Below are 12776 nucleotides of genomic sequence, written 5' to 3' on the forward strand. Positions count from 1 at the left end.
CCGGCCCTTGTCGAGTTTAATTTCTGTGAGAAACTCTGCTTGTGTGCAAATTGGTGCAATAAATAACAGATTTGCAGCTGTGAAAGTTGGAATACGTGTCGTTCTGATTTGTATTGATTTGTCCTCCACCTGTGTGTAGGAGCACACCCGCGTGGGCGCCGACACGTCACAGGACATCCAACTCTTTGGGATCGGAATCCAGCCGGAACACTGCGTGCTGGAGCTCTGCCCAGATGGTGATGTCACCCTGATGCCCATAGGGAATGCCAGGTGAGCTCCGTCGCCTCCTACACACTCTCTCTCTCTTTATCTCCCTCTCCTCTCTCTCCCCCTCTCTCTCTCTCTTCATACATGACCGGGTTTCATTGTTTCACATGACCTCATCGCAAAAGCATCTATGATCTGTGATGATCCTCTTTGATCTCAGAGCCATGTCTCACTCCCTTTAAAATAGGGAACATTGCTGCTCAATTAGTTTTCCCCTGTACATAAAGCTGAATACTATCTGACCTTTTCATTCTGCAGAACCTGCGTAAATGGAACGATGATTGATTCTTTGGTGCACCTGTGGCATGGAGACCGCATCTTATGGGGAAACAACCACTTCTTCAGGTTTGTTCTCTCATTTAAAGGCCCAGCTTGAATTTGGTACATTCAAAAAGTGAAATAAAGCTGACAGGGCGTCTTGGTGTGCCGCAGGATCAATCTACCGAAGCGTAAGCGGAGGGACCGTTTGAAGGAGCTGGACAGAGCGTCTCCCAGAGAGAGCTTTGTGGAGGCAGACGTGGAGACTGCCAGCGAGGCGTCTTCAGAGCAGGACTACAGCTATGAGTTTGCTCAGATGGAGGTCATAATGAAGACACTGGGGAACAATGGTATGATCTGGACAATCTTCCTTCCTCTGCAAGCTGCATACAACATGTTCCATTACACACAAGTAGAAATTAGCTGCAGACACCCTAATTCTTGTAGAACAGAAACCCTTCACTTTTTTATTTAAAGGGAGAACTTGATTAGGTTCTCTCCAGTGATGCTCATATAATGGGCCAATTCACCCAGTTTACAAAAGAGCTGCAGCTGGTTTTGGTTTTATTTGTCCAGGTTTTGAGACAATCCAGACTGCTGCCCTCTAAGATACAATTGAGCATAATTGATTTTGTGGTGGTGGAAGCATTGAAGATGTCATTTCAGGCTTTTTCAATAGCGGCTTGTCTTCTGGCTCCATCCTGCTCAGGATAATCGCACCCGTGTGATCACGCTGTTGTTTTCCACATCTGTAGACCCGATGCAGAATGTGGTCCAGGTCCTGGAGAAGCAGTACCTGGAGGAGAAGCGGACCGCTCTGGAGGAGCAGCGGATGATGTATGAGCGAGAGCTAGAGTCGCTACGGCAACAGCTGTCTCCCGAGAAAACGTCGCAACACCATCGCAGCAGCAGTGACCGCCTAACGTTCCCGACGCACACGCCGCACAGCAAGCTGCGGCTGTGGACAGAGGAGAGGTGAGGCTCCCCGTCCCACACACACACACACACACACACACTCACACAGTCAAATGCTAACTGAGCACCTTTCTTTAACCAGAAAGCTATTTAAAATACATGCAGGATCCACCTCATTTCCGTCCCCTTGCAGAGTTGCTGCTTTCTTAGAGGAAGCCACATTTGCGGCCTTTACATCTTTAACATTTCAAAGTATGAATTCATGAGGCGCTGGAAACATTTCCTAGTGATCTCGTTTCATGCTGACTCTGTGGGATCTTGTCAGTTCCCTCAGTTTGAGTGGCGGTGCATTATTATGCTTTCTCTCACACACTTTCTCATCGCTGAGTTTTGTCCGATTTCTTTTTATTGCAGCATTATACTGTAGACGATCATCAGCCGTATGTGATCACCAGCGCTTCCTCAACTCAATAAATGAAAGATAAAGACTGAAAGAACGTTTCTGTATTCTCCATCGTGTGTGTGTGTGTATCTGTGTGTGTGTGTGTGTCAGGGACGAGCTGTTTCGTCAGAGTCTTTCTCGACTCAGGGAGCAAGTAGTGAAAGCCAACACTTTGGTGCGAGAAGCCAACTTTCTGGCAGAGGAGATGAACAAACTTACCGACTATCAGGTCACCCTTCAGATCCCCGCCGCCAACCTCAGCGCGAACCGCAAGGTCAGACCTCTGACCCCTTACTTAGAAAAGAGGATACTATGTCTCATTGTATTGATTGATTCTCCTCTGTTCTAAGGACATTTTCCATGCCTTTCAAAATATATGTACCTTTTTTTGTTTTTACAGCGTGGTACAATTGTGAGCGAGCCAGCCATTCAGGTGAGGAGGAAAGGGAAAGGGACCCAAGTGTGGACCATAGAGAAGCTGGAGAACAAACTAGTGGACATGAGAGACCATTACAGAGACTGGAAGGAGGGCACAGAGGAAGTGGTGAGACACACTGTAATGCTAAAGGAGAAAGATGATTGGATGAGCAAGAAGCGCCTCACAGAGGCCGATAGCAAGAAATGAATCTGTGATGAATTGACTTTTGCTCTTTCCAGTGTAACAAGGCAAACAACAAGAACTGTGACCTGTTCTACGAGGCACAAGAGAACCACAACCTGATCGGAGTGGCCAACATCTTCCTGGAGTGCCTTTTCCATGATGTCAAGCTGCAGTATGCCGTCCCCATTATTAGCCAGCAAGGAGAGGTAAGGGGGGGCGGGGGGGCACCAACACAGACACATACTTCCTGGTGACACACACCCCTATTAAAGAGGGATTGCAAATGTCGGTTATACCTGAAATCTCCAAAGTCTAAGATACAGTTCAGGTCCTCAGAACTGGGCTTGCATTTTGGGACATTTTGATTGACACCATGTTCTCTGTCTGTCCCTGGTTGCACACAGGTAGCCGGCAGGTTGCACGTGGAACTGATGCGGGTCAGTGGAGCGCTACCGGAGCATTTTGTGGGTGGCGACGACTCCTCGGAGAACTCAAGCGAGAGCAGCTGCTACGAGGTCATGGACACCAATGGGGAGATTGTCCACATGGCCAAGAGGCTCACCTGCAGGGTATGAACTGCTTATGAGTTGTTTCTGACATGGACAGAGAGATTGGGATGGATTACAAAGCTTCAGGTCATTATTTCTACTCATTCATGACATTCCATGAGATTGACGGATCTGGCCCGTGTGTCTCTTTGCTGCAGGTGCATATCAGGGAGGCCACGGGGCTGCCGCTCAACCTGTCCAACTTCGTCTTCTGCCAGTACACCTTCTGGGAACACGGCGAGCCCATCGTGGCTCCTCCCATGGTCAGCCCAGACACGCCCTCCCCACGGAGCCCAGATGCCCAGTTCTCTGTCCAGTTTGATCACTGCAAGGTAAGAGAAAAGGCGCCCCCTGCTGTTTTCCCGTGGCACGATTGAGAGGTTCTACAGTCATGGAAGGTTTACGAGCTCCTCTCTGTTTTTCTTCTTTCTGCAGGACTATGTGGTGCATGTGAATGATGAATTTGTCGAGTTTATATCTGAGGGAGCTTTAGCCATAGAAGTGTGGGGTCATCGCTGCGCTGGGAGTGGACGCTCATTATGGGAGGTGGACGCATTGGAAGCCAAGACACAGACGCTACGAGACAGGTACAGGAATCACAAGTTGAACTCCCAAAGTAAACACACACACAGATACGCAAACGCAAATGTAATACTGCTGTTGTGTGTTGAAGGTGGAGCGAGGTGTCTCGCAGGATCGAGCTGTGTGTGTCTATCCTGGAGCTGAACGAGCAGGGAGAGTATTCCGCTGTGGAGCTGCATCCTGGGAAAGACATCAGCACGGGAGGAATCTTCCAACTCCGGCAGGTCAGGGCTGCACCACATCACACACTTACCCACTTCCTGTAATTATGTACCAGACGTGTGCAAAGTGCAGTGTTCATTCCTGCTGCGACACCAGTTGAGAGCAGCAGCTTGATGTTGAATTATGGGTATTTGTCCGTGCAGGGTCACTCCAGGAGGCTGCAGGTGTGTGTGAATCCAGTCCAAAACTCGGGCACGCTGCCTCTGCTGGTGGAGGCGCTGCTGTCCGTGTCTATTGGCTGCGTGTGTGCGCGCTCCACCAAACTGCAGAGACCCCTCGACAGTTACCAGGTCAGTGGCACACAAACACACAATCTTTCACACTCCTTACACACTCTTACTCCTCAAAGGAATGATATATCTTGTGTGTTTAATTTCAGTGGTATCCAATATTATGCTGATTCAGTGTAAATAAATGTAGTCTTGTTACGTGTTCTGAGTGTTTTCTCTGTGTTTACTGATGGTTATGTTGACATGTGCTGATGTGACCTGGTGTATACAGGAAGCAACTGCATGGAAAGAATAAAGTCTTGCTGGTTATCGTTGAAGCATCTGTGCCGACCGACGTGGTTTTAAGATTGAAGCGCAGGTGGACGTTGACGTCGGTTTGCTCTGTGACGTCACTGCGCTTCCTTACGTCAGCAGTGATTGCTTTGCTCTGAGCTGTGTGTCAGAGCCTTTATCTGAGTGTGTTCTGTCTTGCCAGAGAGAGGTGGAAGACGATATGGATAGTTACCAGGTACCATCCTCAGTCTACTACTGCTGCTGCTCCCCCTATAGGTCACTCTAAGGCATGACAGAAACCCACTGATGATGTGTTTGTGACTGGGCCTGTTGCTGAGGGCACAGGAGGCAGAAAGCACAGCGCTGCTCCTCCCCCAGCTAAAGGAGCGCTTCATTAAAATATCAGCTGCACATGTGAATGATTTTTGACACCATAATTATCAGTTACACCAACCCTTCTTTGGCAGCCTTCTGTGTTAAACGCAGTTCCCTCCCATGGTTGAATTCCCAGCCAAAGCAGTGTGTCTGCCAGGAGTGTTGTCCCGCTCTGCTCTGAATCCTCAGGTTATGCTCACTAATGCTGCTGTTTGCTAAACGCTACTGGAGCAATATACCTGACTTAATCACACGGCACTGCATGGCTGCATGACTTACTGCACTTTGCATGGTTGAAAGTGCTTTGACCTCATACATGTGTGGTGTGGACGGAGTTGAGGTCTGGACATTCTCCTCGGCTCTGAGGTAGGATTGTGGGTGGGCGAACATGTGAGGACATGTTTGTGTGCGTGATTTGCAAATGGCTTGTGTGTGTGTGTGTGTGTGTGTGTGTGTGTGTGTGTTTGAAAAATAAAGACCTGAAGACTTGGAGAGAGAACTTTTATAAGCTTTCCCATTGTTTAACAGCATAAAAACATGCTTACATAAGTCATGTAGATGAGTACAGTACGTAGAACAACAATAATAATAATAATAACTGAACCTACACACAAAATAGATGAACAAATTTTAAAAACTAGAATTCACGAAATCACAACACTCACACTTAGCACTCTAACAGATTTTCCAGCACATTGCCAGTGTGTGTTAGGGAGCACTGTTCTTACTCCCTGTGCACACTCATCCTTTGGTAAAGCCGCCTCTCAGCAACTCCTATAGATTCTGGTGTGTCTGTTTGCAGGAGGAGGATCTGAACTGCGTGCGAGATCGCTGGTCCGAAGCCCTGATTAAACGGCGAGAGTACCTCGACGAGCAAATCAAAAAAATCATCAACAAACACGGTGGGTTCCTGGGACATAATGTGCTGCAGCTGCCTCTCACTGGAGAACTGTGAGCTGTCTGTGCTGTGTTGTTGTCTGTAACTAATTCAGCATCTGCCTGTTTGTGATTTAAACTCTGCCATCCTCTTTGTGTGTATCCAGAGAAATCAGAGGAGGACATAGAGCGTGAGGCTCGGCTAGTAGAACAGTGGGTCGGCCTGACAGAGGAGAGAAACTCGGTGCTTGTCCCTGCACCTGGTAGTGGCGTACCCGGAGCTCCTGCAGACTGGTAAAGACTGGCAGAAACACTTACTACAGCCTTTATTTGCACCATCTTGCTGTTATTCCCCAGCTGAACTCGTTGAACTGTGTGTAGGTCTCCACCTGCTGGAATGGAGGCTCACATCCCCGTGCTGTTCCTGGATCTGAATGGTGAGACTGGCACATCCATTGAATCCAATCACATTTCACGGGTTCCCCTCAGACTTTACAAACGCTAATTGTCTTTCATGTCCACCAGCGGATAATCTGACAGTGAACGAGCAGCTGACCGGCCCACATGCTGCAGGGGTGAACTCCATCCTGCCAAAAGAGCACGGAAGCCAGTTCTTCTATCTGCCCATTATCAGGCACTGTGACGCAGAGGTAAGGAACGCTTTGACTTCACTGCCCTCCTGTGGCCATAACTGGGAACTCAGAGAAACTGAAAGCATAGAATATGAACTATGTGGACCTGCACTAGTAGTAGTCGTAGGTCTGGGATTTCGTGGATTCTTTGATCCTGGTTATTACTTTTGCATCTGTATGATTAATCAAAGGGTGGAGAGGTAAAACACTGGCTCCACCAAAAATCATCTTAATTCCCTTTTCTGTAGCTTTTATATCTAACTGGATTCATTCATCACTGTGGCTGTGCTAGACTGTCATATTAATATACAAGTCTCAAAACCCAAAGGACAAGCGCACCTGCATGAGTGTCATCCCACCACATTAATCACACTTTGTCTGCTGACCTGCCAGGTTTCAGCCGTGTCCGCCTGGGACTCGTCTATCCACGATTCCGTGCACCTCAACCGCGTCACGTCTCCCAACGAGCGCATTTACCTGATCATCAAAGCCACGGTGCAGCTCAGCCACCCTGCCTCCATGGAGCTGGTCCTCCGCAAGAGGATCGCCGTCAACATCTATAACAAACAGGTTAATACCAGAATAAATCAGCTTTACAGGAGGAGAGCCCGTTTATCTTTCATTGATCTTATCTTAATGATCTAAATCTCTGGGATATATTCATACAGAGCTTCACGCAGAGTCTCAAGAGAAGAATGTCCTTGAAGAATACCCTCTACTCCTGTGGTGTGACTTACGAGATCGTTTCCAACATACCAAAGGTACAATTGTCTGCTTCTTTCAGTAGAAAAATACACTCTTGTTTCGCTGTGTCATCATGATAAGCAATCTGGATGACGCAACGTCCTCAGCAGCAGTCTCTGTCTCTTGTCTTCTTACCTCGACAGGCCTCCGAAGAGCCAGAAGAGAGGGAGACTTTGGCCCTCATGGCTGCACGGGGCGACAGTGAGGAGACGCAGGATGGAGAGACATATATCGAAAAATACACACGGGGCGTTCTGGAGGTGGAGAACATCCTCAGTTTAGAGAGGCTACGACAGGTGCTGCACTCTCCCACATGTTTACACTCTGAAACACATTCTGAATGAGGTAGAAAGTTCTAACTGTGTCAAATCAAATCTAGTCTGAGAGGAGGTAAGATGTCTTTGTCATTCCCTCGACAGGCTGTGACGGTGAAGGAGGCGTTGTCAACAAAGGGGCGACATCTGAGGAGGAGTATCAGCTCACCCAATGTGCAGCATGTAAGGAGCTGATCTAAGGACTGATGCTTCCACCGACCATGTGACAAACATTAATATTGTTTCTGGTTTTGTTCCTTTTCCGTGTTTGTTTGTCGACAGTCTTTCTGTAGTAAAACAGACCTAACTGGTTGTGAGGATGAAGACAGTAAGGTAAGTCTGGTCAAACTTATAACTAAATTGGGAGCCAAATCCTGATGGCTACAATTGCTGCTTTCGAATTAAGAAACACATTTTTAATTTCTACCTTTTCACAACATTTCAACATGGCCTCTGTATAACTGTTTAGGACCAATGTGATCATGTGGACGCCTCAAACTGCAACCCTCAGGATGTCTCTCTCTGCAGCACACCCATCAAAAGCAAGGAGAACCAGGGTAACGTGCACTTAAAGCACATTTATGGAGAAACTGCACCACGTCCACTGTGTCCTCCTCACTAAGACACAATCTCTCTCTGTCCCGTCACTGAATGTCTCCACGCAGGTTTGGTACCGGACAGCCCAACATTTTTCAACTCCAGCCCATTCAAGGTCCTCTCCCCTCAGTCAGCCAAGTTCCTCAAATCCCTGCTGCCCGTCAAAGAGGAGAACAAGGTGAAGAAGGTTCTGGAAGCTCGGCCGCTGCTGGGACAAGAGGTAAAACGGATGGAGCTGCGTTCTCATAGTCGGTATAGAGGGAATTGTCTCTCAGCTCGTCTCGTCTTCTGTTACCTGTTGTTCCAGACCTCATTTTCCATTTTTCCCAGCGTCATTCATGAAGTCATATCACATTCCGTGTTTGTCACAATACGATATCAATACCTTTATACATTCACATGCAGGGGAATGTGTCTTTGCCTACAGCTGGCTGATCATTTAAGTGATAATGGCTTTGTTGTCGTGTAACTGGGCAACAAACAAAACAAGTTGCTCCATGTTCTGGCTCCGTCCGATCCAGCATGACTTGACTTGCAGGAGCATGACTACAACCAGGCACAGCCACAACTAGTACAGCTCAAAACTTACTAACGTACAGTCAGATAAGTATGTGGTAACTGGTAATGCTGTTGAGTTTTGTTTTGCAGATGGTTGTGGCTGTGAAACTAACACATGTGTTTTTTATCAGTGCTTGAAGTGGAATCATATCTAGCAGCAGCGTCACAGCAGGGAAAATATGGAGGAAATGTGCTGCATAAACTGTGGAACTCTGGGTAAAAAAAAGTATTTTGTTTAACTATTATAAGAGCAGTGTGGGGAAATTAGAACAACAAAGGATCATATATATATATATATATTTAATGGTAATTAGAGGGAGGGGTGCATAATAAACTTAATTACAGACATGAGGTGCTTATCTACTTACTTTACAATTTCTGAATCCCTTTTTCTCAAACTGATCCAGTATGTGCACTAGGCTGCTATTACCCTGCTGCCACACCAGAGGGCGCTGCTACCCTCTGCAGAGGTTCTACAAAATTGACACATTGAATTTTTTTAAGTCTGTTTGTTATTCTCTTTTAATTAAGATTTTGATTGTTTCTGCTTGAATATACACAATTTCAATGCAGCACATCTGAGATTTGAATTTGATTCTTCATCTCAGGTTTCGGCAGGGTGTTGGTGATTGTACTGCAGATGGTTGTTTGCCCTAATAGTTCAACCCTCAGAAACATTCATTCTTTCATTCAGTCTCTATCAGGACAAACACATCTGAAGTGAGCCGGCATTAGAAGCTAAATTTTTACTTCACTGATGAACGATAAGAATGAAAGACTTGCTGCCAAAGTTATCATGTGACATTTTCTCATGTAGCTCTTAGTTGGTTAGTAAGTTAAGCGTCAGTCATATCAAACCTTAGACACTTCAAGCACTGCTTATGTGACATATTACACTGCATGGCATTAACTGTGACCCCGGCCCGCTCAGCTCCATGCATGCCGTGTGTGTGAAGTGTGTGTTGTTCTGACCCATCCGCAGAGCATGCGCTCATGTGTGGACAGCCCTGCACTGCTCCCCCCTCCCTGCCCCTGGCGCCGGCCCAGGGCAGGCAGCGAGGGCCACTGCAAGCTTTCCACCTCCACCTCCACCTCCACCCTCACCTCCACCCGCACCAGCAGACAGCTCAGCCACACACTGCCACACACCTCTGTAAGTGTGACACACTACAGCACACACTGTTCCAGAGGGGTGATACACACACACAGAGACACACTCATACATTCACATTGCTGTCTCACACACTTCCAATACATCACTGAACTGGTACACACACTGTCAATGAGTTTCATATACAACCATGTATCACATTTACACACACACAAACACACACACTGGCACACGATTACACATTTCCCCTTTTAAACAAAACTTGTGTTTGTTATTTTAGGTATTGAGCTGCATGTTTTGATTAACACATTATTAGTAATTGTGATGCAATATCATACTTGTATAATTTTAGTCAAGGACATTATTCTGCACACCGAGCCCCCCAGTCATGCTGCTCAGTCTGTGGATCAAACACACACCTTGAGTACAATGGAACAGCAGCAAACACCTCACATCTATTCAGTAAAACATCATAATGGGTGACACACAGGTGAGCACAGAGAAAGATCTGGCACATTCTCAGAGACACCGTGTCCATGTTCCATTACCACATTCTACATTTGTCATTGTCATCATTTGGTTTTGACACTCCGGTGGAAGTGCAGGCTGTGCTCCTTCCAGGCTCCGGCTGACATTTTGTCCCGCTGCTGTTGATTTCATCAGCAGGACTCTGATGATGACGAGACGGCCGTGACTCTGAATCTGGACCAGGGGCTGCAGGACCACAACAGCTTCCAGCCTTACATCCCAGAGGACTTTGCTAACTTTGAGATCTATAACGCCACCCTGGACGGTCAGGACGGTTCCGTATCCTCTCGTTTTGACTTGAAGGCACCCCGGTGCGGAGGAGAGGCGGGTGGGGAGAGGGAGCCGCCGCCACGAAGCCCCACGGCCAGCAGTTGCACGAGTGGCTACTTCTCACACAGTGCCTCCAACGCCACGTTGTCTGACATGCCTTTCAGTGCCAGCGAAAGTTACGACCACCTCAGCTGCACCACCAGAGACCCCCATGAGCCCCTGTGCTGTCCTGCTGGAAGAGGCTGCACCCAAACCAAAAGTGCTTCAGCAGGGAGTGACACCCAGCAGCCTCTTTTCTCCGTGGGTGGGCTCCAGGGTGTTGTCATGCACCCGACCTCTCTACCTGTCAGTATTCCAGATTGCACAGACAAGCAGCAAACATTCCCTCTGCCCCACAAGCTTGTTCTCAGTACCAGCCTGGAGTTCACTGACTTCAAAGGGGCTGATGATGTTATAGGAGAGGGTGACATAACACACCTGACAGAGGGGTGGCAGCAGGAGGCTTTGGACCGACGTACAAGCCAGCAGAAGAGAAATCATAATCAAGAAATATGTGACACTTGCAAAGCCCCGACACTCATATGCAAATGTCAAAACAGCAAAGACTCTGATAATGTATCTGTTCCCTCGCTTAACACAGATCTAGTTTCTGCCCCAATAGGAGCCGTGACTTCAGGCCCACCTCTGGCCTTAACAGTTCCCTCGGTGGCTGTGCCTCCACCAGGCTCGCCCCCTAGACCTCCACACGGAGGAGGAGAGCCTCCTATCCGGGAACCGACCCAGGGAGACCTCCCCCACGGGAGTCCCTGTCCAAGCCCAAACCCCAGCAGTGCCGAGCCCTCGGGGGACTCCAGCGGGGACGAGAGCTCCCCGGTGGCTCAGCTCCCCGACTGGATGGCTCCTGGGGAGCAGGTGTGGGTGGGGAAGAGGAGAGGGACGGTCCACTATGTTGGAGGGGTGGAGTTTGCCAAGGGGATCTGGGTTGGTGTGAAGCTGGACCTGGCAGTAGGTGAGTCGCTCTAAAAGCTACATTTTAAAGTGATTAGAAACGTCTGAAACAATACAAACGATCGATACAAACAACCACTCTACATTTACTTTGAAGACTTTTTGAATACTTTAAACTGAAGTGTAGCACCTGGTCTCTCCTTTTGCACATGAACACCTCAGTGAAATGACCTGTAATGATCTCCATCCTTCTCTCCCCTCTCGTAGGTAAGCACAACGGGACTGTCCAGGGGCGAGTGTACTTCCGCTGCCCACCAGGCCACGGTGTCTTTGTGAAGCCCTCTCGCCTCACCAGAGGGCCTCTCTCCATGGACACAGAGCCCCAGACTTTGATCAGATAGGACCCAAAGACAGAGCCGGTCCCTCCAGCTTGGCTCCTCCCCCCTCCCTCCCTCCCTCCCTCTTTCATCAGTGTGTCTGCTCTCTTAAAGCCTATCTGACCTGTGCATTTAATGAAGGTATATCCTAATTACTGTTCACTGAAAATTCACTATGCACATATCTGAGTTTTCTAGCCTATACGGTGTTATTTTTGATAGAGAACTTCACTTTTATCTGGGAGTGCATATGACAAATATTATCCACATAATGTTTCTTATATCGGTTCCTGGACCTTATATAATATTTTTGTATGACGACACATCCTCCCTCATGACTCACAGCGGAGCGATCTGTGTTACCAAGATAAAGAATGTACTACTGTTAATAACGTTGATATTTACATCAATCTGATACGTCAGGGGTAACCAAAGAACTGAGGTTCCTTATCTGCTGTTGTAATGTTATTTTTCTAATGTATGTGGAAGCATACACTATATAACTCTGTATAGTGCCATATCTCTAGGACTAATACCACCGACCCTGAGCAGTCGACAAATCTGCAAAAAACCTGACGTGCTTGCAGTGTGCGACTGCAGCTTCCACGTCGGCCACTAGATGTTGAATGATCCTATTGAAGTACTGTAACACTGTGGAGGAGGCGACCCCCGTGGACGACGGGACCGTTGCCGTTGCTGTTTGAATGCTTTGCACTGGAAAGGATTCTTGAGGAGTTCACCAACTATCTTCCTTATTGGACTGATGAAATGTTTCCGATATGATTCTCAGAGATATGATTGAAACGCTTTGGGTGTGTGTGTGTGTGTGGAAGTTAAGGATGTACAGTACTGATGCCTTATCCCCCCCTCTCCCACTAAATGCTGGCACATATTCCCCCCCTAGACTACTCGACGATTAAGACCCCTGAGATTGAAATGAGCAGTAACAGATCAGAGCAAGTGGACTTGACTGTGGAGCCTTCAAGACATTTTGTCTCACGTCCAAATAGCTGGAGCAGTACTGAGTCAGTGCTGGAACGTATCCCGGGGGAGACGGTCACACTTTGGACTGGGTGACCGTGTCGGGTTTACTTTCCACCACTGACTC

General features: G+C 47.8%; 1 protein-coding gene across 6 annotated transcripts in view; it reads left to right on the plus strand.

Annotated features, from left to right (window-relative positions):
• Positions 1 to 12228, plus strand: part of kif13a (kinesin family member 13A) — a 31287-nt gene extending 19059 nt beyond the window's left edge. Inside the window, exons 14-40 of one of the 6 annotated variants that reach the window (XM_076153755.1) lie at positions 140 to 270; positions 526 to 612; positions 700 to 875; positions 1281 to 1500; positions 1994 to 2156; positions 2283 to 2426; positions 2540 to 2689; positions 2888 to 3052; positions 3190 to 3363; positions 3467 to 3618; positions 3705 to 3837; positions 3979 to 4125; positions 4541 to 4573; positions 5516 to 5615; positions 5757 to 5883; positions 5971 to 6026; positions 6115 to 6239; positions 6615 to 6791; positions 6890 to 6982; positions 7109 to 7261; positions 7385 to 7462; positions 7562 to 7612; positions 7749 to 7836; positions 7945 to 8096; positions 9417 to 9587; positions 10209 to 11352; positions 11559 to 12228. In XM_076153755.1, the coding sequence (XP_076009870.1) occupies positions 140 to 270; positions 526 to 612; positions 700 to 875; positions 1281 to 1500; positions 1994 to 2156; positions 2283 to 2426; positions 2540 to 2689; positions 2888 to 3052; positions 3190 to 3363; positions 3467 to 3618; positions 3705 to 3837; positions 3979 to 4125; positions 4541 to 4573; positions 5516 to 5615; positions 5757 to 5883; positions 5971 to 6026; positions 6115 to 6239; positions 6615 to 6791; positions 6890 to 6982; positions 7109 to 7261; positions 7385 to 7462; positions 7562 to 7612; positions 7749 to 7836; positions 7945 to 8096; positions 9417 to 9587; positions 10209 to 11352; positions 11559 to 11692 (4524 nt within the window). In that variant the 3' untranslated portion in view covers positions 11693 to 12228. The other 5 variants (XM_076153756.1, XR_012963846.1, XM_076153759.1 and 2 more) reach the window with 5 other exon arrangements.
• The last annotated feature ends 548 nt before the right edge of the window (positions 12229 to 12776 follow it).

The sequence above is a fragment of the Genypterus blacodes genome, unplaced genomic scaffold (genome assembly GCF_046128005.1).
Source record: "Genypterus blacodes isolate CSIRO-AG114 ecotype Tasmania unplaced genomic scaffold, CSIRO-AGI_Gbla_v1 ptg000059l_1, whole genome shotgun sequence".
Taxonomy (NCBI): Eukaryota; Metazoa; Chordata; class Actinopteri; order Ophidiiformes; family Ophidiidae; genus Genypterus; species Genypterus blacodes.